This window comes from Acomys russatus, chromosome 10, assembly GCF_903995435.1.
Source record: "Acomys russatus chromosome 10, mAcoRus1.1, whole genome shotgun sequence".
Classification (NCBI taxonomy): Eukaryota; Metazoa; Chordata; class Mammalia; order Rodentia; family Muridae; genus Acomys; species Acomys russatus.
The window spans coordinates 5,241,056-5,262,113 of NC_067146.1; the positions used below are offsets into that span (position 1 = coordinate 5,241,056).

Consider the following 21,058-nt stretch of genomic DNA (forward strand, 5'->3'; position numbering starts at 1 on the left):
TGAATTTGAGGCGTGTCTTCTCTAAATCTTTTTTTGTCAGCTGGCCCCACCACCTTCCCCACTTGGCAGCGCCAGTCCTTGGATATGGTGTGCTGTATATAAGGCTTCTCACTGTGGGTTTTGATTTTTGAAGTACAAAGGCTTCTTTTTTCTACCCGAGTGTAATCTTTTCAGGCAGAGGCAGTCCCTACTCCCAGACCACAGGCCCAGAGCGTGGGGTGCTTAGCGAGTACAGATTGGGGGTGCTTTGGGTGGCTCTCCCCGGGTTTCTTCCATCTGAAACCCCTTACCTGCCAGACCTGCTTCCCTGTCCCCCAGGGTGTAGGTCACAGGGGCAAATAAAACAAAACAAAATCCACAACAGAGAAGAGCGCATTCTCCCTTCTCCTCCAAAGTGGAAAAGCTTGTATAGCCGCATTTCATGTTGCCTGCAACATTTTAGAAAATTATAGAGGGCCCTACCTGAATAGGTTGCTAACCATGGCTTGCCGGCATCCATGGCTGATTACTGTTATCTTTGTCGGCAAGGCTTAGCCTCAGAGTATAAAATCCCCCTCTCCTATCTGGGACAGACTTCAGGGGTGGGCAAGCCTGGGTAAGCAGGGCTTGTGTGGCTGCGGCTGTGGGCGTGTCTCAGTCAGGATGGTCTAGAGCATGCGGGAGATTGCCCAGTAGATCCTTGAACCAAAGCAAGGTACTAACTATCGACCAAGTCCACCATCCGTTCCACCATTGCTTACCATGCACCACCCTATTCAGTGAGGCGGACAAGTCCAAAATCACCCAACCATTCCTCAGCGTACCCCCCCCAACACACACACACACACAACACACACACACACACACACACACACACACACACATGAGCTTCATACGGGAAAAAACTAATTTCATAAGTAGTGGGTTAACAATACAGAGTCTCTTATTGGGCTGTGAGCACACAGGGCAATGGGCCAGAGGACGTGCTTCCCTCTGTGCCATATGACAGTCCCACCTGTACACGAAACGAATCATTTTCCATCTTCTTTCCTACCTCTCTCGCTTGGCTTGGTGCCTTGTCCAGAGAGCTGCATATAAGCCCCGTTGGATGAGTGGCTTCGGGGGTGAGTACTCTGAGGGAGAGAGTAGGAGGAAGTCTATGCACCAGGCACTTGAACTCATCAAATTCCTTCATTTTTCCGCCCATCTCATTTCTTTCTTCTGGACCTCATGACCACACATCATGGAGCAGTCGTTAGCATCAGGTCATGGTGTGTGTGTGTGTGTGTGTGTGTGTGTGTGTGTGTGTGTGTGTGTGTGTGTGTGTACATGCATGTGTGTGAGGAGATCGGAAGAGGAAGTTGGGCATACATCATTCTCTGCCTTTATGTCCTTGAGACAAGGTCTCTTACTGAACCTGGAGCTAGGCTGGTGGCCAGCAAGCCCAACAATCCTCCTGCCTCCACTACTATAGCTCTCAGGTTATAGGCATGTATTCGGACACATTTGGAGAAGAACAGTGCTGTTTGAATTAAGCTGGCCTGGAGGTCAGCCAGCTACATGGTAGACAACCAACCATATAGCTGGAGGGCAAGCTTTAGAGAAAGAGTGGAGAAGCCTAAAGTACCAGAGGAATCACGCTTAGCGCGGAGGTAGGAAGAAGAAAAGGAAATGTTACACCTCTCTGAGTAAGTCAGAAAAGTGGGAGGGCTTCAGAAGCCAAAGGGCCATAGCCCTGTAAGCGGCTGTGCTAGGCAGAGCTGGAATTCTGGGAGGGACAGTAAGTACCTTATCTCTCTAAAGGAGTAGTTACTCTGTCTCTTCACTGTGACTTCAAATGAGACACGCTTCCTAGGGCTGGTCTAGGAGGCTGGCCATTGACCTGCCCACCTGGTAGGTTAGGTCTCCACCCAAGCCAGAGATTTCGTCCCTCTGACGAGAAAAAAAAAATTAGTTTTCTCCTAGTGGGCCTTTATTATTATTGACCCCTTCATAAATGTTTAAATAAGTCACCCCATGTCTTCACTGAGCTGGACGAAACATGTCATGTTCTGAGGTGGGTTTGAATGAAGTCGCAACTCAGATGACTCTAGTAGAAATACAGATGAGGGACCAGCCAATACCTCCTTCTCCTTTGCTGATGGATCACAGAAGGCAATGGTAGGTACCTCTCTGCCGAGCATTCTCTCGATGTGTTTGTATAGTTTTCAATGTGGAAGACTGCTTCTTAGTGGGTGGACCGTCTGTGAGTCTGTCTGCTTAGCATTAGAGGTAAGGCAGCATGCTGTTATAAAATGCACAGAATGTGGAAGCCCTTGAACTTGGCATGGAACTGCAGTTCCAGCCTTCATTGATAGCAGGACCCTGGACAAAGTGCCCAAGTCTCCTAAGCCTGGATCAGTTTTCTCACTGATCCAGAGATTCGGCTGTCTTGTCGGACAAGATCTGATAGGTCAGCCTTCCAGGTCATCAGGCAAGCCTACCACACCGTCTAAGCGGTTGTGGAGGACTTTCTGTGTAGCTCCATTGTGAGGCTCAAATGTCTCTTTCCGAGGAGAAGCAAGGTGGGGAAAAGTCCCATCACCTAGAAATAAGAGGGTGTTAGTTCAAGGTCTTGTGAGAGATGGACGAGAGGTCGGACTGTGGAGTGCTAAGCAACTTCTCAAGATTGCTGTGATCACTGAGTATGGAACAGGCTCTGAAAGTAGAGCTTAATTAAATAGTAGGCAGGGTGGCGAAATGGGATGCTAGTTTCTCAGAAACAATTAAGCTACATTTATATGACCCTCGAGTTACTTGTTAAAGTTCTGAAGGGTCCAGAAGGACTCCCGCTTTGAGGCCCGCTTTGTTCTTTTCTCTGGATTTGGACCACCAGACCATAATGCCTGACTGGCATTAATGATGTGCTGATACTGGCCTGAGCCCCGTACTAGAAGTGGGAAGTTGGCCTTTGTGCTGCCTCTCTGAGACCAAAGCCACCTTGTAAATAAACCTGCCTAGAGCCATCTTGCTGGGCTGAGTCATGGTGTCTGGTCAGACTGATTGAGCCCATCTCCTTAGTCCCTGACCCCACTCAGTGGTTACCTTTGATATGTTCTGAAGTGGGTGGCTACTCACTGTTAGTCCTTGCCTCTGAGGAGTTCCTTTTCCTCAGAGGGGGAGGTCACGATGATGTACTTGTTAACGATTGATTTTTTTTTTCAGGGCTGCCTGTCATTAGGGCTAAATTGTTTCATAACGTAATAATTACTGTATCATCCAAAGTAGGGAGAGCCTGAGGAGGGTGAACAGAGCCAGGAGGTTTATTATTGGTTAGCGAGAGGATGCTCATGAAAACATTCATTAGTGCTGCTCTAGAGAAAGTAAACAGGGTGTTAGCAGGGCAGGCCAGCCTAGGCAGCTTCGCCTTGCCTCTGGGTGCAGCTGGATGCTGGAGGCTTAGTACAGCCAGCCTAGCTGGCCAGAGTTGACCTTGTGGCTTGGGAAAGAATTGCGGTCTAGAAATGGGCAGACCGTGTCCAGTTCTTGCTTTTCTATCCTATGCTTTGCATTCTTTTCTTCCCTTTCTGTTACTGTAATTTTGATCTCAAAGGGATCTCCGTCAGACACCTCACAGTATTCACCGTCCATTAATCCATCGCGGGCCTTAGCTTACTGAATAGCCAGAAAATTGGTTCAAATCTTAGCCTCACAGCTGCCCTGCTCTTCACTGGACTCAGCTGGCTACAGAGGAAGGTTCTTTTGTTTGATTGATTGATTTTTGTTTTTTGTTTTTTTGAGACAAGGTCTGTCTATGTAGCCTTGGCTGTCCTGGACTCGCTTTGTAGACCAGGCTAGCCTCAAACTCACAGCGATCTGCCTGCCTCTGCCTCCCAAGTGCTGGGATTAAAGATGTGCGCCACCACGCCCGGCTCAGAGGAAGGTTCTTGGGCACCATGCATGCGTGTGATTCAGAGTCTCCACCCTCAGTTTCTCAGATAATTTCTGTGTGTGGAGAAGTTTCGGAGAGCCCATCCTCAGTGGCCATGCCTTGGGTAGGCCTGGCCTTTTCTGTCTTATTCTTATTTATCTCATGTCCCTGGGTCTTCCTAAAGTTTCACATTTGGTAGCTGCCAACTCTGTAAATCTTCTTGTCCTCTTGGACACAACCTCTGAGGACTTTGCCAGTGTACAAGGACAAAAGTGGCATAGGTAGCAGGAAGGGAAGTGGAAGTGGAGGGAGCTTCCTGTTGAAAAATGGAAGTGCATATAGCACTAGAGGTGGTGAGGATGGCTTCAGTCTGGAGATACTTTCGAAATGTTGCAGTTTGAGGAGACACCTTTTTTGGTTTTCACACCCAAGGGGGAATGTTTTCCTGACATCTAGGGGGTATAGGTTCGGAATACTGTTAAACATTTCATAACATACAGAACAACACTCCCCCCTCCACACACACATACACACTGCTGCCACCGCCACCAAAAAATGTGGCTAGTCCAACATGTCAGCAGTACCGTGCTAAACACCCTACAACATGCAGAGCAAGCTTCCCCACCCTCCGCCGCTGCCACATGCCCACATGCTACTGCCATTACCTGCACGCCAGAAGTAAAAGAATTATCTAGCCCAACATAACAACAGAGCAGTGAGAAGTGCTGCTATGTGGACTCTCATAGCACAATACACTCTGATGGAGGGAGGATTAAGGGGGTCCCATCTCCTTCATTGTGGGACAGTAAACCCGACATGTTACCTGTAGACTACTCCTATGGCATGGCATGGCACGGCAGGGGCTGGGAGGTCAATAGAATTAGAGGTGGAGGGTGGAAAATGAAGGAGAAACAAAAATCTACTGGAGAGACCAAAGAGAAGTGGGCTGTTAGTTTACTGTACCAGCTTGCCTGATAGGATAAACTTTCAAAGAGAAAGGCTTCCTTTGCCTTCTATTGCAGAGGTTCCTTTGCATAATTGGTCACTTGGCATAATTGATCTCTTTGCCTAATTGGTTCCTGCTGATGCTGTTGCTTTGGGCAAGCCAGCATGCCCTGTTGGGGAGTGGGGGAGTGGGGGAGTAGGGGTTGGGGGCATGCATGGCAGAGCAGGACTGCTTATTTCGTGGCAGGGTCCCCTCTAAGGGCATTTCCTCTATGGTCTGAAGTCCCCTGCTAGGCTCCACCTCTTAAAGGCTCCACTACTAACGAATAACAACATGGGCAAAGATCAAAACTTTGACATACACATTTTTGGGGGAACAGTCTAGATCCAAACTAAATAGCCTCTATTGATGGCTCAGTGGTTAAGAGCGCCGCTTGCTCTTCCAAAGGTCCTGAGTTCAATTCCCAGCAACCACATGGTGGCTCACAACCATCTATAATGTAACCTGGTGCCCTCTTCCGGCCTGCAGGTAAACAAACAGACAACACTGTATACATAATAATAAAATAAATCTTAAAAAAAAAAATAAGATCCTCTATTGCGCGCACCTTACGGTAGGCATCCTCTCACTGATGTGGGGATAGAGGACAGCTTATTTAACGGTGTTACTAACGCAGAGAGTGGTTCATCATTCCAACGACGGCCATGGGGAATCATGCCATCCTCTGTGCACATTTCATCTGCAGTGGATTTTGCCATTTTCTTTCTCCCAGGAATTAGAGCTGTAATTGGGCTACCCTATGAGCTTGGGCTGGCTTTGTCAGTTACCTTGACTGGAAAAATCCGTGGAGATGGGGACGTCTGTGACAGTGATGTATAATTCTGAGGTTGTTCATCTTTCATGCCGTCTTGATGAAATATTTGTACCATTCTGTCTGGGAGCCCCACCTAACTTCCTTGAATGAGGGCCCGGGTGTCCAGGTGCCCAGCCTCTAGCCAAGCCTGCAGGTCGGTGTGACTGTATCAGGGCACCTTTGACGAAGTCAGCTGCTCACGCCGTCACTGGATGACAAGGAATAATAAATTATGGTTAGTTTAAACCACTAAACATTGTGCGTGCATGCGTGCGTGCGTGTGTGTGTGTGTGTGTGTGTGTGTGTGTGTGTAGGTGTGTATGCATGTGTGCAGGCCAAAGGTTAACCCTAGTGTCCTTCTCAGGGGCTCTTCACCTTGTCTTTGGGGCTAAGTCTGTTACTAGGAACTGGGATTCCTTAATTAGGACTGACTGGCCAGCAAGCCCTAGGAGTCCACCTGTTTCTGACTTCACTGGCATTACTGACATGTGCCGCCATGTCCATCTTCTCATGCGTGTACTGGGGATCAAGCGCAGGTCTTCGTGCTTGCTCAGCCAGCAGTTTGCCAACTGAGCCCCCACTGCGGTGGTCTGATGGACAGAGATAGGCACATGGATGTTGCAGGGGCCAGCGTGTCAGGTCAAGAGTGAGAAACCCTGAGCTCTTCCTCCTCTGCTTCTTGCAGCACTTCTCAGAACTCCTGGATGAGTTTTCCCAGAACGTCTTGGGTCAGCTCCTAAATGACCCTTTCCTCTCAGAGAAGAGTGTGTCGATGGAGGTGGAGCCATCGCCAACATCGCCAGCGCCTCTCATTCAGGCTGAACACAGCTACTCCCTGAGCGAGGAGCCCCGGGCTCAGTCCCCGTTTACCCAAGTGCCTACCAGCGAAGGCTTCAATGAAGGTAAAGACGTGGGGCGGGGTGGGGGGCGGGCTCGAACTTTCCGAGTAGCTCCTTTGTTATTGTTAGCATCCTCATGAGCCACACACCCACTGCCTGGCAGGCCTGGTGCTAAGGGTGTGATAACTGCCAAGAGATACAACACGAACTTCTCTGCCCTAGGCGACGTCATTCAGGGAACTTGCTGTCACTGAGTCTTAGTTCTCTCCTTGACCTGGACCCAGGGCAACGGAGCAGCCATTTGCAGACAAGCTGGCCTCCTGGTTGACCATACCTAGCAGTGTGGGAAGCCAGTTATTTCAGGGGGTCATACCATTTTCCTGACGGTTGCTCCCCACATACCACACTTCCTCATGCTTTGCTGTGGTTAAAAGCCAATGCCTGTACCCACATGCATGAAGGAAGGAGCCACTCCTCCAAGGGGAAATTCAGAGGCCGAACCAGTAAAACACCTTCTCTCGGGACTGTGGGCGTGAAAGTTCCCCATTCTTTTTTTGGAAGAGTTGCAACAATCAGCCCCGGGGATGCGTGCCCTTCCGTGGGCAGTGAAAGGGGTAACTGTGAATCTGGGCATGGCTTGCTGCAGCCTCAGCCAGACACTCTGATTTTCCTTTTTCTGTGGAGAGTTCAGGAGCATGAGGACTTAGCCCTTCCCTGTAGGCTGCCGGCTGTGCCTTCGTCAGTGGGATGAGATGTTTCTCCTCTTGGGAAAGAAAGGAAAAGAGAACTGAGCTAATTTGAGGGCATAATGGGGCTTGGGGGTAAGACGAGATGTGTAAGGTCTCAGAGCAGTGCCTGTGACTTATGGATCAGATGTGTGTGGGCTCTCAGCTATTTCTCTAGTGCCTGGACCATGCCTTCCCCACTATGATGGCCATGAGCTGGCCTATGAAAAGCAAGCAAGGCCCCAATCAAATTCCTTCTTTTATAAGCAACCTTGGTCATGGTGTCTCTTCACAGAAATATCACAGTAACTAGGGCACTCCCCTTTCCCCCATTTCCTGCCTACCTCTGATCTAGTCAGAATATTTTACATTTTATGTAAGTTAATATGGGCGTAATTACAGAATAGTCTTCTGTATCTGCCTTCTTCACTTAACATAAAGATGTTTCTTGTGTCATTAATTCACTCTGGGCCCGCTATTGAATTGAGCTTCACTGTATGAGTGCGCAATTCATCTTCTCATTCGCTTCATACCCTTTTAAGGTTTTGCCCATGTTCAGCTAATGAAAATAAAGCTTTTCAGCCATTCAATATATATATATATATATATATATATATATATCTCAGAGCGGTGCCTGCCACCTAGTGTCTCAGCGAGTCGTGTTCTCCGCACTCCCAGGACACGCCCCCTCCTTCAGGTTGTTCAATTTCAGAAATGCCCTCAGATCCAACGCACAATATGGCCCCTGTTGCTCGCAGCATGGCGGTCTCTCCTTAGCCCCATGAGAGATTATGTCTCAATATTATAACAGTGTACTATAGCACAAGGCATTGAAACGTACGGACTGCTTAGTTCTCCAGTTTTTCATGTAATATGGTCAGACTGGGATTGACCGCAGGTAACGGAAGCCATGAAGAGTAAGCCACAGACAGCGGGGAGAGCTGTGCCCTCACCCCTCCCCATGTGCAGGTCAGCCCGAGGAGGTTTCAGGTTAAGTTCACACAAGCCCTGAGCTGATCTTATTATTTTGTAAATGGACTTTAGCCTTCTGTGAGAGGCTGGACAAATGATTGTTAAGATTTCTTCTGACTCTGAGATTCTTTGTAGGGGTACACTCGCCTTCACGAAAGGTTCCCTCACATTCTTGTCATTGCTTTGCCTGTATTGGTCTCACAGTTCCTTTGATGCCTCAGTCTTTAGCCTTTCTTCATATGTGGGTTTAGTAACCTTCAGTGTCTTTTGTACTAGCTTTTTATGCTGTGTAACAAATAACCCCCCCCCCCCTTTAATGACTTAGAATGGCCATTTATCTTCCCTCATGAGTTCTGTGCTTAAGTCCCCTGAAGCAACTCACTTGTATGGTTTTGGTTCATAATTTGCCATGAGATTGGACTCAGATGCTGGCTGAAACATCCCCAGGGTTAGAAGCTTTGCCCTCAAAGCGGCAAGTCGCTGCTGGTGAGTTGGTCGCCCTCTACGTGGGTCTCTTCATGGGGTTGCTGGCTTCTTCCACAAGTGAGAAGCCTCCAGTGAGTTCCTTTCCTGACATAGTCAGGGAGGAGGCTCAGCTGCTCACACAGGACAACATTGATTCACTGTGGGAAGGGATTGCGCAAGAGAGTGACCAGCAGGAGGTGCGGGCACTGGAGGCCTCTTGGATGCTGACAGTCTACTGCGAAGTGAGTTCTCCGTGTCTGGGCCCCTTTCTTTACCTGGTGTTCCTGTCCTCCACACTGTTTCTAGTCATTGACCCAGTGAGTCTCAAGTTATATTCAAGGCACTGAAGAAATGTAAAGAGAAAATGTTTGTCTACTGCTCTCCCAGAACTTATCATCATCAGGAGGGGAGAATTAGAAAAGTACACAACTGGCTATAAAACCGCTGTCCATGTGCCAGCCAAGGAGAAGTCCTGTGCTATGCACCCGCATATTGTTCCGATGTCTGCATTCCCAGTGCCTGGCTCTGGGAGGGCAGCTGAGCTTCCTCGCCCAGCTTCCCTGTGTGCAGAACTGGGCTGAGAATGACTTTCGGTGTTTTCTTTTGAGGACTGCGACAATAGATTCCATCGCCTCCCCGGGTCTGGTTCTTCTTAGCTTTATTGCAGTCATTACTCACAGCCAAGATCTATCCGGAAGAGGACAGGGTGATGCTCAGTAAGACTTGGTAGAGGATTTTTGAAAATTTACCTTATTTATCGAGAGAGACACGAATGTGCACACAGCGTGCACATGTGGAGATCAGAGGAGAAGTTGCAGCAGTTGGTTTTCTTTCCACCATTGTCAGTTTCAGGGATAAAGCTCAGTTCCTTAAGTCCACCTCAAAGTGCCACTGCTCACCGAGACATCGTCCCGATCCTATAAGCAAGGATCTCTCAATTTATCAGCCTTTGTTTAACAGTGAAATTTAGTGGGTACTGAGCTCTTTAACTTTTGGGTAGGTTATTTTATTTCTGCTAGTTTGTTTGTTTGTTTGTTTGTTTGTTTTATACAACAGGTAGGTTTAGTGAATGTGCCCCAGATTATAATTGTCTAGGGAGCAAGAATTAACTGTAAACATAATACTTTTTATTTGCATGCAGATTACTAGTTATCCTTGTATTTTCAGTTATCTATGTTAGTTGCTGGGTCTCTGCTCCATTTTGTCTGGCAGTTAGCACTGTGCTTGGCACTTTGAAGCTGCTTAGTCAACATTTGTATCATTGAACTGTATAGCCAGTTGTTAAAAAATAAAAAAAAAAAGAAGACACGAGAGATAGAGCATCCATCTCTGACCTGTGAGGCAGACCCATGGAGGCGATTGCTCCGTTCTGTACATGCCCTCTCGGTGCATACTGCAGATGCAGAATTTCACCAGTGTTAGCTCCTGGCTGACAGCAGCTGCCATGTGCCAGGATCAAGCATGGTGCCGAAGAGCAATAGGTGTGTTGTTAATGCTTTATGGCTCCTTTTCAAATTAATTTCATAGCTACTTTTTTTTTTTTTAGTACCTTACCTTATAAATGCCAGTCAGTGACATATGGAAAAATAGAAAGGACAGGATCTTCTGGGAAAGGAGGATAAGTGACATGAACAAAGAGTAGTGGAAGACGGAAGAGGGAAAACCAGGGGTATGTCTCACACCTGTAGTTTGCTGTTCGGAGGACACCAGTTGGAGATGGCTCATGACATTCGGTAGACTGACTTTGCTCCAGTTCCACATGCCGGTTGCACACCTACTGCGTGCCAGACTCTAGCTTAGATACTTATGAACCAAGCAGTGAAACGTAGACCCTACCTCTGAGCCACTCAGTGTCGAATGAGAAACTGTGTCCCTAATGCCCTGTTAGGCAGAATTTGGGTAGTGTTCCAAGAGGAAGTTGGACTGTGGGAGTTTGCTTTTGAAGAGCCAGGAAGAGCAGCCTGAATGAAGCAGGCTTTCAGCCTTGGCACACTGCCTGGAGTCCGCCCCCTGGAGCTTGCCGTAGGGCCCCAGATGCAGAGCAGAGGGCCAGGGCACCGGTGCTTTGAAACCAAGATCACCAGTGAAAAGGCTGCTCACAAAACAGATCCCCAAGGGTCCAGGGTTCCTTCCTCTTCATTCATTAGCTGTTCTCCTTTGTCTATGTGGAGGGAGTATTATTGTCTCTTCTTTGTCCTCCGTTACAGAGACGTACCCGTGCGTAGTCTTTAATGGGGCCCGACACTTTTTGATGTAGTTTTCCACTGATTGGTTCTTTCACTTCTGTTTGCTTCATTTTCAGTGTTATCAGTTTCCTGGCTGATGTCTTTCTCTGTCTTTGGACTTCCTCTCCCAATGTACTGTTTCGCTTACTCTGGAGACTGTCCGGTCAGGGACTAGACTTCTTTAGAGCATCTGTTTGTTGGTGTCATCTACATAGTCACTCATTCTTGTGAGAAGGAGGGCTGTGAATTCATCATGGACGTTGCCGCTGGCTCGGTGACTTGGGGTTTCGTTCTGGGGAGTTGGTAGTTTGGGAGTGAGTCACGGAGATCACATCCCTTTGGGGGTATGGGCCCCCAGAAAGCAACAGAACCAAATATAATTAGAAAAAAGGGGGAAAAGCTAAAGCTAGGAGACACGTTCAGCCCTACAGGCTTTCAAAGCACAACAAGGGAACACAAGGGACACAAGACAACAATCCTCCTTCCAGGCTGGCGCTGGTCTGCCATTTAGGTTCTCGTTGGTTTCCGTGCAACCCGAGTGCACCTAAGCTGACGCTCACTGTGGGGAGAAACAATTGGCAGAGCTTGTTGACGAGGCCTTTTCTAACCTAAGACCAAAAGAACACACTGTTTGGTTCCCCAACTGGCTTTCCAGTTCTGTTTGTAGCTCTCCTGCTGTGACAGGCTGTGCCGCTAATTTGCTAAAAAAAAAAAAAAAAAAAAAAAGGCACGGGAGTTCCAATGGATTTTACAAAGAGCATACAGTTCACAGTCCATCTTAGTGAAAGTTCTGATATTTTCTCTCATGTGTCTAAGTAGGAGATGATAAATATGGGATTGGAATTGTTTGAGATGTTTGACAGTAAAGGCATGCATGGATAGTGGCAAGAGCACAGCTTTGCCTAGGATGTAGCGTCGGTTATGTTTCTGGGTTTTGAGAATAAATGAATGTTTGGTAACAACATTATTGTAGTCTCTTGAGCCATGCCTTATAACCCCCCGAAAGAGGAATCAATCCCTCCAGGTCCAAATGTTCAGAGCAGATGACCGCCCTGACAAAGTACGACTTCTCTTTGGGCAGCAGGCAGACACGTAGTATTTAAGAACAGCTGTCTGCACCAAACCCAATAGTTCTTACCTCGTAATAACCAAAGGCTGAAACAATCCCAAGGAGCCCTAGCCCCGAATGGTGGACAGTGAGCTCCCTGCCATCCGTGGGGAAGCCGGGACCTCAGCCCTCCTTATCCTGCTCTGGTTAGATCAAACACTGCTCTTCTGCAAAATCTTCTAAGCTAGAAAGCAGCGCTAGCTAGCACACACAACTAAGTAGAGACTTGGTTTAGAGGGAGTCTCCTTTTTATCTCTCTCTGTCTCTCTCTCTCTCTCTCTCTCTCTCTCTCTCTCTCTGTCTCTGTTTCTCCCACCTGCTATAACTCTTCTCTCCTCCCTCCTGTCCCTCCTAACTTTCCTTTCCTTTCCTTCCTCCTGTGTCATCCTTCTATGTACCCTCCCTGTTCCTTCTTGCTTCTCTTTATCCCTCCTGAGTCCCAGGCCAATCCTACCGAGCAAAGGGATGTCTGTATCTCATCCAGTGGAGTCTGGAGTCCTTAAGCTGTGCCCAAAGCTTGGGGTGGTCTGCATTTGTTAACTTTTCTGGTAAGAGGCTATATAACTTCCTTTAGTTTGTTTTCTACATTTGTTTATTGTGTGTGCGTGCGCATGTACATGTGCACGTGTGTGCCCATGTAAGGGTATGCACATGTACATGCGCCACAAATGCTGAGGTGTGAGTTGGTTCTCTCCTCCCACTATGTGGGTTCTGGGGACCAAGCCCAGGTCTGTTAGGCTTAATTGCGAGTACCCTTACCCACTGAGCCACACCATGGGCTTTGATAACTTTATTTAGTTTCAGGAAAGATTCTGTGACTAAAAATAAAAAAGTTAAGAAACCCTGGTCTAATACAGCACAGGACTCATCTATTTCAAAGCCAGATGACTGGAAGCTTCTCTGAAACACTGGAGCCACAGTGGGGCCTCATGGGGCTCAGGCCACAGAAGCCAAGCCCAGGAATGTGGCTGGCCATCACAGCCGTTGGAGGCAGCCTCCACCCCACTCAGCCACCTCTTCTCAGGCTACAGACTGCTGACAAGATGCTAAGAGTGCTTCCTGGTCAGCTGAAACAGTCAAATGAGAATAGGACAAGAATGAGGAGGCTAACTGTGGAAATCTGTCTGGTGCTATCTCAGAAAACTGGGAATAGGGCTTCCTCAAGACCCAGCTATTCCACTCCTGGGAATATACCCAGAAGATGCTCCAGCACACAACAGGGACATATGCTCAACCATGTTCATAGCAGCCTTATTCATAATAGCCAGAACCTGGAAACAGCCTAAGTGTCCCTCAGTAGAAGAATGGATAAAGAAACTGTGGTACATTTACACTATGGAATACTACTCAGCTATTAAAAACAAGGAATTTCCAAAATTTGTGGACAAATGGATTGAACTAGAAATGATCATAATGAGTGAGCTAACCCAGTAGCAGAGAGACTCAAATGGTATATACTCACTTATAACTGGACACTAGCCCAAGAGGCAGGTCCCATGGAAGTCTTCACTTACCAGGAAAGTGGGACAGAGGGGAGGACATCCTATTGGGACTCTAGGTGAGAGAAATATAGGAGATAGGGAAATAGAAGGATCCAGAGGGTCCTAGAAACCTACAAGAAGAACATTATAATGGGTGAATCTGGGCCCAGGGGTTCTGCTCGATCTAAGGCACCAACCAAGGACAATTTGTGCAGTAATTATCAAACCCCTACCCAGATCTAGCCAAGGGACAGAACATTCTGCACAGTTAAGTGGAGACTGGGGACTGACTTTCACTCCAACTCTGGTGCCCCATATTTGGCCATGTCCCTTTGATAGGGAGGCCCAGCGGCACACGGAGGAAGGATAGCAGACTACCAAGAAGAGACTTGATACCCTAGCATCATATTCAGGGGGAGGAGGTCCCCATCAGTCACAGTCATAGGGAAGGGGGATTGGGGTGAAAGTGGGAGGGAGGGAGGAATGGGAGGATGCATGGGATGGGATAGCAATTGAGATGTAATATGAATGATTTTATTTTTAAATAAAAATGTGTTAAAAAAAAAAAAAAAAAAAGAATGGGGAGGCTAAAAGAAATATCCCAGGAAAATGTTCCTGGATATGCGTATGATCTGAGGAAGAAAGGCTTATGCTGAAATGAGCACAGCTTGTATGTCACCCCAAGGAAGTCGTCATCCTTAGTGTCTGTTGAGGGTGATACTCCACTGTAAACAGATTAGGATGTTGGGCGTATTGTTCAGGTTTCCATGACTGGGACAGATTACCTGATGTAGTCAGCTTCTGAGGAGAGACATTTTGTTTGACAGCTCTGGAGGTTCCATTGTGTCTTCAGTGGGTGGGGCGGAGCGGTCAATGGTGAAGCAACACTTCACAGTGGAAGTTCATGGTGGAACAAAACTGCTCACCTTGGGACCAGAAAGTAAAGAAGAGAAAAAAAGATGAGACTGGGGTCCCCGAGTCCCCATGGAGAACCTCCCACTAGGCCACATCTCTTATAGTTCCACCACCTTCCAGGAGTGCCAGACTATGTACAGAAGCTCACGTGCAGGGGAATACATAATCCACACTGTAGCTGGGCTTCTTAAACTTTCATTTATGACACCTTTTGCCCAATAAATTTTTGCATGACCCTTGGGTTAGAGGTGTATAAAATAGGCACAGAAACCAATTATTTACCACAATAAATCATAAATGTATAAATGTAATTTTATCATTTATTGGAGACAAAGCAAACATACAATTAAGAAGATGACTACACTATTCATTCATTCATTCATTCATTCATTCATTCATTCGTTTTTGGTTTTTCAAGACAAAGTTTCCTTGCCTGTCCCAGACTCACTCTGTAGACCAGGCTGGCTTTGAACTCACAGAGATCCACCTGCCTCTGCCTCCCTGAGTGCTGGGATTACAGGCATGCACCACCACCACCCGGCTGACTGCACTTATTTTAATCCTGGCCAAATATTGCATGCTATTAGGTATAGTGTGTCTTTAGTGCTTTCTGAATTGATTAATATTTTGATTTAAAAATCATCAGTGTGTAGAATGTCGCTTTGCATGAATATATTCTACCACATGGCAAGAGTATGTTTAGGGCCTTTCCAGAAATTGTTGGAAATGCTATCCTAATTCCAAATCAAATTCATCTAACATTAAAAAAAATAAATAATCTCAAGTCAGAAACTCTATTAGCAGTTTTTAAAACCACACAGTCTCACACAACAGAATCCAAAGACTTACTAATTTGATACTTATATGCTGGAGAATAACATCGGAAAATACTAAAAAGCCTTTGTTTTTTTATGATTAAATCATTCTATCTCTATAAGAGCTATTTGTCTGGACACTGAAAATACTGCGGCCCATGATATACAGTGGTCCTGAATCTGAGCTGAGGCGTTTTGGGGCTTTGATTATTGGCGATGCATGTCACAGCCTGTACAGTGCAAGGCACACATGCTGTGAGCCCAGAAGCAAAGCTGCAGGAAAGTCACTCCATGCGACACTCAGCTAACTCGGCCCCGAATCACCTCCGATATGCATACATCTGATTTTAAATTAATTTCTGTCTGTTGTGCATTCAGAAGCCTTTTACTGCTACCTAATTTGTCACTATCCCCCCATTCAGTCATGTGACTTGCAGTTGAAGAATTTGCAAGTACAACACAAAGTATCCATTTTTCTTTGTTCTTTTATTTCAATATTTTTCCTGAAGAAGAAACTTAATTTGGTCCCTGTCCTTTGAGCTTGTGTCAGAATAGAGTTTAAGTCAGGCAGTGGTGGTGCATGCCTTTAATCCCAGCAGAGGCAGGCTGGTCTCTGAGTTTAAGGTCAGCCTGTTCTGTATAGTGTGTTCCAGGACAGCCAGATCTACACAGAAGAAACCCTGTCTCAAAAAACAAACAAGAAGAAGAAGAAGAAGAAGAAGAAGAAGAAGAAGAAGAAGAAGAAGAAGAAGAAGAAGAAGAAGAAGAAGAAGGGGATTTAAAAATCTATAAGATATCAACAGGCTAATCAGAATTAATGTAACATGCATTTGTGCCAGCATGACTTTGTTCAGGCTGGATTAAGAGACTAACTAGAGGGCAATGAGGAACAGCTATTGCAGAGGACCAGAGTTTGGTTCTTAGCACTTGTGTCAGAAATCTCATCCCCACTTGTAAATTCCAGCACAAGAGGGTTAGGAACCTTCCTCCAGCCTCCATTGGGTACTGTATTCATGTGCACATAGCTGCCCCGCCACCCCAGCCAACACCACTTAGACACACAATTTTAAAAGTAATAATAAAAATGAATCTTTACAAAAAGACATACTGTTGCTGCTCAAGGTCTATAGAGTATAGCTAGGCCAGGGACATCACCTGTGACCATTGTCCTGCTGATGAGCCTGCCAGGCCTTCCTAGACTCACAGGCGTTGGAAGTGGCTGGGTGAGCTAAGTACCAACACCTTGAATTACGGACACTGTTTTCACGGTTACCAATTGAAAGCAAGTGCTCAGTGAGCAAGCTGGTGCTGATGTGAAGCCACGTGGGTGTATGAGACAAGATACAGGAGGAAACGGATGCAAGAGTTGAGCACTGTGGGATGACAGGGAGCCAGGGTTGGAGCAAAGAGGTAAGTGTTTGTTGCAAAGCCAAGGAGAGAGTGATGGCTCATTGTCGTTGCTGAGGCTGGGAGAGCAGGGAAGGAGTGCGCACACAGAGGTACTTACAGGGACATGGGAAGCTGTGTGACGCAGGCAGCGGGTGCACACAGGGTTGTGTGTGTGTGCCAAGGGGAAGGGTGAGTCATGAGTGACTTAGAGTTCTGTTCTGTAGCCTTAGAGGGATCGTGGTGCTGCTGTGTTCCCAGGAAGTGGGTCCCAGAAAAAGAAAGGCACAGAGATGAGATAAATAGCTAATCACATTTCCTTTGAGCTGTTGGTGTCGAGAGCAAGAGCATCAGTGTGAGTCATCCCAGAGGGGGGTGGAGAGGGATGATGCATTTGTCAACTACCCCCATACTGGGTCCTCTGCCATAGGCTGGGAAACACAGTCGAAGAAGATGACAGTGTTTCCCTTAAAACAGTAAAATAGTGACCCCTTTGCTTAACTGCCACAATGTAGACCCACACAGCGCAGCCACCTACCAGGTAAAGCCACTTTGACTATGTAGGAATCACAACAGTTCTATCTCGGAGGAAGAAAAGTAGTATATATGTGATAGTTCTGTGTGCATCTGTGTACCAAATCAATCTTTTTTGATTGTCCCTTGGGTATGTATGTGGTTTGTGCCCTAAACACCACACCCTGCAGGAGACACTGTCTAAAAGCAGATCACGTACAGTGTGGATCTCCAGAGTCATAGTGTGTAGATTGAGGCTGGGCTCTGCTCAGGTTATGAGCGACGCGATCTTGGGTGAGTTGCTTTGATCTTTTGTCTCACCTTCCAGATCTTTAGCACGAGACTATGATACTTAGCCACAGCATTGCTGGGGTGGGGGCCCACGGTGGGGGGATTCACGGAATTAAAAGGGGTTAATACGTACGACGCGCTTAGAACACTGCCTGTTGCTTTGCAGGCACCAAGTATCAGCTGTCGTTGTTACTATTATTCTGGGGCTTGCTCTAAAATTAAATGCATAATTTACCAAGTGCCTGTGATAGGAATGACAGGAGCCAAGGGGAGAGCTTCTGTAGACACAGGCACTGAAAGAACACGGAGTGACAGAAATAGCTGATTGTGTTGGTCTCAGTGGTCCATCCAGCACAGGCCGAGTGCCTGCCCAAGACCAAGGACAACATGTCTTAGCTAGTAAGCGTTGGTCTTAAACCATGTTTCTGCATATCAGAAACATTGGACTGGTGGTCTGTAGTATAGGAGTGATCAGTATTTTGTCTTTTTTCCTGTGCCTACATATGGGCTCAAAAATAACATTTATTAAAATGTGCTCCTTCTAGGCCAGCACTGTGTTGAACCCTCACTCCCTTGGAAAGCAGTGTGTGCGGGTGAGAGTGGGCCCAGGTGGGCTGCCCAGCAGTTGTATACTTTTGGGCGAGTTTCCTCGTTTTTACAATGAGAGTAATGGTTGTATTAACCCCTGTGATTACTCTTAAGACTAAGTAAATATTTCCAAAGTACTCAGAACAATACCCAGTCCACAGCAAGTACTTCCAGCGCTGCTGAGTTCTCTATCATGAACACTTTTTCACCATTCTGCATGGGAATTCATGCAGGGTACCATAGGCACACAGGCCGCTGGCTTCCATGCAGCAGGCCCCAAGCTTGTCACTATTCTGATGTATTTCACAGAATTCTTGCCGTGCAGGCTCCTGCCTTCCAGAACTCAGCCTTGGAATTTTAAAAGAACATCGGTTTTATTTTATTTGTCTGGGTGTTTTGCACGCATGTGCATCCATGCACCACTTGTTGTGGTACCTGTGGCGGCCAGAAGAGGGCACTGGATCCCCCTGGAACTGGAGTTACAGACAGTTGTGTACTGTAATGTGGGTGCTGGGAATCGAACCAGGATCTTCTGGGAGACTAGTCAGTGCTCATCAACTGCCTAGCCATCTCCCTAGCCACAGGAGATTTTTTTTTTTTTATGTGAAAAAAAAAAAAATAAGATTTGGGGCTGGAGAGATGGCTCAGCTGTTAAAGGCTAGACTCACGACTAAAAATATAAAAATAAGATTTGTTCGTTTCTTTTAAAATGTTTAAAGAGCAAACAAATAAAATGAAGGTTTAGAGGAGGCATAGGTAACTTAGATACTGTCTTCAATTTATACATACTATGTGGATGATAACTGGATGCATGTAGGACTTTTTTGTTATACAGCTGGTATTTGTGTGATGTAATTTCTCTTAACAGTGTATGTTTACTCCTATTCTACATTCTGTGTATGTGTGTGTGTGTGTGTCCATGTGTGTTCATGCGCATGCTTGTGCATGTGTTTATAAAATAGAAGTCTCAGTTCTGGGTTTGGCCTCTCCCCTGTAGTTACCTGGCTGCACATGTGGGAAGGACTGAGCTGTCCTCCTGGTGCTCTTATTTCATTGGCTGTAAGCAGATCGGCCCTTTTGGTCTCCATGGCCACCTGATGTTTTAGTCGTTTAGCATCTCGGTGTTGATAGCTGTTCCATTCTGAGCTCAGATGTGAAGGGCTTGTTCCTTACCATGAGACAGTGGCCTCTTTTCATCTTTGCTGATAGCCAAGGGTGTCGCTGAGAAGACACGGCCTTCATGGGGGGAAGAGGTGTAAATAAAATCAGGTGCTATAGGGGGTACTTGTCTTCCAGAATATACACTATTAAAATTAGGGGAGGGTGTCTTTCCTTTGAAATGAAACTTAAAAGGTAAGTAGATGCAATTCAGAAAACACTTTTTTTTTTCATTCAAAGTCTGAATTGCTAAGTTTAGAAAATAGTTCCCCCCCCTCTTTTGTGTGTGTGTGTGTGTGTGTGTGTGTGTGTGTGTGTGTGTGTGTGTGTGTGTGTGTACACAAGTCACTGAGGATGCTTCTAATGCTAACCCTCAGTGGCCCTATAGAGCTTCTTCTTGCCAATAAAATTTAACAGCAAAGCTAAGGCCCCAGGCAAGCTGCTGCAGTACTTGCTCTTTCCCTCATCTTGTCCTTTGTTAACCTCCTACCTTACAGGTTACATTTGCCCTTTGCTTTGCTCTGATTTGATTCTCATTTCCACTGTGCACAGAGGGTAGGCCAGCCCCCAAGAGCCGGGAATGCACGCTGTCTTCGCTAAACTTCAATCACACTGCTGCTCTCTCCAAACTTCTTGTTGACTGCACCTTCCTTAATCTGAAATCAGCTCTTTTACAATGCGTCTGGATGCATGTGGTGGGCCCAACTGGGTAATCTATACATATTTATTTTTATTAATCATGCAAGTGCAAGTCAGAGCACAAGTTTTGGGAGTTGGCTCTCTCCTCCCACCTTTATGGAGGTCCTAGGAATTGAACTCCTGTCATCAGGCTTGTGAGGCCAGTGCTCCTTCCTGCTCAGCCATCTCACCATTTCCTACAAATATTTGCTGACACACTCTTCAACTGATAACTTAGAGGAGTTATTCCAAAAATCAATGCAGTGATCTTATTGCAATAGATTCTGACATCATAATTCCAGCCATATTGTTGTTGTTGTTGTTTTTTTTTTTAGCTAGCTACACTGTGTAAGAAGACATCTCAGACCTCCATACTCTGTGTGTGTGTGTGTGTGTGTGTGTGTGTGTGTGTGTGTGTGTGTGTAAAGTCTATTCCAGGGTAGTCTCATATTTGTTCTATAGTTGAGGATGACCTTGAACTTTGGGTCCTCCCACCTCTGCCTCCTGAGTGAGCACTGGGATTACCTGTACTTGTGTGGTCCCAGGATCAAACCTGGTGCGTTGTATATGCTGAGTCAGCATTCTATCAACTAGCCTATACTCCCAGGTCTAAATTCCAGTACTTGGAGTAAAAATCATTTCGCTACTTGAGTTCCTGCGTCTCCACTGCTGGGGATTGGCTCATCGACGTGGGAATCAGATAAGTAACTGCTAGCCCCGGCTACATTTGCTCGCCTCCCTGAGGCTAGCGGAGAGCGTAGAGGAATGTTGATTCAGAACATGGCTGCTCTGGAAAGAGATTCCCACCCAAAGATCTTCCAGGTTGGTGTGATCTGGCTGGAGCACAAAAATGCCTTTAATCCAGGAGACAGAGGCAAACAGATGTGAGTTCAAGGCCAGCCTGGTATATCAGATAATGAAAGGCTTAGGTGTAGGCATGGTGGGACATGCCTTTAATCCTGAACAAAGCTAAAGTAAGCTTGTAGAAGGAAGCACCCATGTTTGAAAGTGATGGCTAATTGAGTAGCAGAAAAGGTGACCAATCAGAGAGGATTTGACAGAATAGGATATGGCCAACTGTCACAAAAAGAGAGAGAGGGAAGGGAAGCTACTTAAGACATAGTTTTACAGAGAGAGGAGACAGTTTTACCAGGACAGTATTAGAAAAATGGGTTGCAGAGAAAGAACTCAGGCGAACACAGAACAAGCCA

The 21,058-nt window shown here is 46.5% G+C and overlaps 1 protein-coding gene across 1 annotated transcript in view; it reads left to right on the forward strand.

Moving 5' to 3' along the window:
- Nucleotides 1-21,058, forward strand: part of Creb3l2 (cAMP responsive element binding protein 3 like 2) — a 117,764-nt gene that overhangs the window by 61,080 nt on the left and 35,626 nt on the right. Inside the window, exon 2 of the mRNA XM_051151729.1 lies at nucleotides 6,374-6,590. Within this exon, the coding sequence (XP_051007686.1) occupies nucleotides 6,374-6,590 (217 nt within the window). The remainder of the gene's footprint in view (nucleotides 1-6,373; nucleotides 6,591-21,058) is intronic.